This window comes from Arachis duranensis, chromosome 1 (assembly GCF_000817695.3).
Source record: "Arachis duranensis cultivar V14167 chromosome 1, aradu.V14167.gnm2.J7QH, whole genome shotgun sequence".
NCBI classification, from domain to species: domain Eukaryota; kingdom Viridiplantae; phylum Streptophyta; class Magnoliopsida; order Fabales; family Fabaceae; genus Arachis; species Arachis duranensis.
The window spans coordinates 91,186,371-91,190,223 of record NC_029772.3 but is presented as its reverse complement, the minus strand read 5'-3'; the positions used below and the strand labels follow the sequence as shown (position 1 = coordinate 91,190,223).

Genomic DNA, 3,853 nt, shown 5'->3' with positions numbered 1-3,853 from the left:
ACGTCACTCATTCATAATGTTGCGTGCATACATAAATGATAAAATTCAATATATCTCTAACTTGCTTGTTGATTAGTATTAATTAGGCGGCTCCAAATAAATGTGTAAATGTGTAAACAACTCCTACCACACTTTCTGGTTTCATTAGTTAGAAGAAAAAGGCAGATCAGAAACCACCACCATTATTATTTGTACGTTGCAATTTCTTTGAATAATCCTTCTCCACCCAACTCACTCATATATATCTTTTTCACTTTTGATCAAATCCCATTAATTTTCTAGTAATATATGTTGTTCAATCTACAGTACAAGTTTAATGAATATTACTGTCCTTTCTTTCAAAGAACATATATGCTCGTATAATAGTGAATATTGTACTACACAAGGTCACATTTTACTTTAGATAAAATTATAAAACATTACTAAATTTAGACCTTGAAAATTAGGCTCTTAATTTATCTTCACTAATGAAATGTATGTACTATATCAGGCAAAGCCGTATACTTAGTAATTAATTATCAAAATAAATGATCTTTCTAAGCAACATTGCTACGAAATTGTATATATTGAGTGAAGACGTATGATTATTATGCACTACTAACTATCATTATTGAAAACCATATATTGAACAGACCCCTAACCTACCCTTATGAATAATAATATAATACTACTAATACTATGAGATTGGAGAGAGAGAGAATTAAACACTAGTACTGTCTCATCTTCCAACCATATGGTGCATTAACTTCTCTCCAGCTGTGCCAAGAACGCGTGGATTAGTGATTAGTGAACCACTAATACTGTTCCAAGTTGTGTTCTAATCAATCAATAATCACACTTATAATAATTAATACAAGTGCAACATAACTGGCTGCTAGCAGCTAGCAAGAATCTCTGGTTCAAATTATGTTCTGGGATTAATGGGCACTAGTGGTATTAACTATTAAGTACTCTATATATTTCTAGCATTATTAACATGCATGGCAAGTGTAATACATATACCTCTTTATTTTATGAATTCTTTCTTATTTTTAATGATAATTAAGAATTAAGAAATTGGTATGAATGATGAGAAAGAGACATGTATGAGGAGGGGGCCAGGGGCCAGGGGGCATTGAACTAACTTGATACACACATACACTAGTTTGATCTGCCTTTATAAATAGGTGATATAGGAATAAATGCTTCTAGTTGTAGCTCAAACGTGGTGATTGTAAGAGATCCCCAATTGAAACAAAAAACAATTTGGTTCTTTGCAGAAACAAATTAAACCTCTTCAGCTCTCCAACACTTTGCTGTTCCCTTCTTTTTTGTTTTCTTTCCTTCTTCTCTGATACTATCATTATTGTTTGGTTTTGGGATCTTTTCCAGTTTCTGCTCCTTGGCTGCCATAGTTTTTTGGGGCTCTATTCAGCTTTAGGAGAATACAGAAAGTAAGAGTTTTTCCTCAGAAGAAAGATACCATACATACATTTAACAAGGTTTGTAAATATCTTAAACTAGCAGAACCTAGTGCAGTGAAATGGGTAGTGCTCCTTTATCAAGCTGGCCATGGGAAAATTTTGGCTTATTCAAGGTATATTATATTATATATATTTATGTGATGCATCTGTTATGTACATAGAATAAGTCTAACTACTTGTGTGTTTTCAATTTCATAAATATAGTATGTGTTATATGGTCCATTGGTGGGGAAGGTTGTGTATGAATGGTTGAATGGTGTGGAACTCTACTCCATGATCAGCTGCTGGAGCCTTCACTTGCTCATACTATGGATTCTAAGAGGAGGAGTTCATGTTTTGTGGAGTTCTTATAGTCACATGCTTTTTCTCAATCGAAATCGAAGGATCCTTCAACAAGGTGTGGATTTCAAGCAGATTGATCTAGAATGGGACTGGTACATATATATACAATCATTATTGTTGCACCACACTACTACTTAACATTTATTGATGATAAAAGTTATTAGTCTTTGTGTTTAACTAATTGTGGAATAGGGACAACTTCTTGATTCTTCAAGCACTAGTTGGGTCCATGGCTTGCTATGTGTTTCCATTTCTTCAAGATCTTCCATTATGGAATATGAAAGGTGTTGTTGCTGCTATGATTCTGCACGTGGGAGTCTCAGAGCCACTTTACTATTGGATGCATAGAAAGTTTCATGAACATCACTTTCTTTTCACTCATTACCACTCACTTCATCATTCATCTCCTGTTCCGGGGCCATTTACTGGTGAGAAATTAACTCATTAATAATGATTAAACAAGTGCAAATAAATAATCTTGGAATAATAATGATGATGCAGCTGGAAATGCAACACTATTGGAGCACCTTGTTTTGACGGTGGTGATAGGAATCCCTGTTTTAGGGGCATCCATAATGGGATATGGATCAGCAAGCTTGGTGTATGGTTATGTTTTGACTTTTGACTTTCTGAGGTGCTTAGGTCATTGCAATGTTGAAGTGGTCCCACATGAGACTTTTGAAAGGTTTCCTCTCCTTAGATACTTGATTTTCACACCAACGTAAGTCATTCTTAACACAAGTAACAATTAAATAATAATTTATCCAAGATACAAAAACCAAAGTACATGTAGATATCTCACTGCCATCGCATTGATTTATGTCTGTTGTTTTGGTGATACAACAGAAATGCATTTACTGCATGCATGGCCAAAACATTAAAGAGATGTGATCATACATACTAGAATAGGTGTTGCTTTATGGTACAGTTGGAGGTTGGGACTTGGGATTTTAACACAAATTAATTAAGGCCTGTGATGAGAAGGAAAGAAAATGATGGATTGGCAATAATCAATAAAGATCAGTAAAGTAAGGATAACATGTCAATTGAGGACTCAGGATTTCAACTTAGTTTCTTTTATTTTATCATTTTAATCTTTTTGTTAACATCAAATTATTGTTGTAAATATATATCTTTCTTGCATTCTTAGTATCTTTTTAGAACTTTTCCATTAAATTATGTGTTTCCAATGTATTAAATATTTGACATATATATAACACTAAATTACTTTTTCACCTGAAGGTTTTTTAGATTTGTGAGACATACATATAAATATCTATTGTTGTTTTTTCTTCAATTCCCTGTTCTGTTATTGTTGGATGTTTCAACTACCAGGGCAGTGGCATTAAGAAATGGAGATGAACGTGTGTACATGTAGTGGTCCAGAAATAAGTCCAATACAATATAATTCGAAGCAAAACTTGTTTTTTCCCACCATCATTTACCCCATAGTTATTTATATACATTCATTTAATTTACATGTTCTGATGCAGATACCATAGCCTGCACCACACTGATAAGAACACCAATTTCTGCCTCTTCATGCCCCTCTTTGATGCACTAGGCAATACCCTTCACTCCAATTCATGGCAATTACACAAAAGATTAAGCTCAGGTTCAGGTAATAATATAATAATTAAGTTCTTAATGACTTTCATGCAAATAAACAATTCAGGAGGAGGGGAGTAATACTTTCTCACTTTGACTTCAGTGTTAGATGTTAGATAGCTACTCAATATAAATGCATGCATTATCTAACTATCTTTTTTAAATGCAGGCAACAATTGTAGGGTACCGGATTTTGTTTTCTTGGCCCACATAGTTGATGTGAGTTCTTGTATGCACATTCAGTTCTATCTTCGATCCTTTGCTTCGTTGCCATACAGAACAAGATTCTTCTTGGTCCCAAGTTGGCCATTCGCCTTGTTAGTTTTGCTAGCAATGTGGGTTTGGTCCAAAACCTTTGTAGTTTCCTTCTACTACCTCAGAGATCGCTTGCACCAAACATGGGTTGTACCTAGATGTGGCTTCATGGTTAGTCTGTGTGT

At 34.3% G+C, this 3,853-nt stretch overlaps 1 protein-coding gene across 1 annotated transcript in view; it reads left to right on the top strand.

Moving 5' to 3' along the window:
• Positions 1–993: 993 nt before the first annotated feature.
• LOC107460724 (very-long-chain aldehyde decarbonylase CER3) overlaps positions 994–3,853 on the top strand; it is a 4,217-nt gene continuing 1,357 nt past the window's right edge. The window contains exons 1-6 of the mRNA XM_021132971.2: positions 994–1,576; positions 1,668–1,897; positions 1,998–2,233; positions 2,307–2,526; positions 3,299–3,426; positions 3,583–3,847. Of these exons, the coding sequence (XP_020988630.1) occupies positions 1,523–1,576; positions 1,668–1,897; positions 1,998–2,233; positions 2,307–2,526; positions 3,299–3,426; positions 3,583–3,847 (1,133 nt within the window). The 5' untranslated portion in view covers positions 994–1,522. The remainder of the gene's footprint in view (positions 1,577–1,667; positions 1,898–1,997; positions 2,234–2,306; positions 2,527–3,298; positions 3,427–3,582; positions 3,848–3,853) is intronic.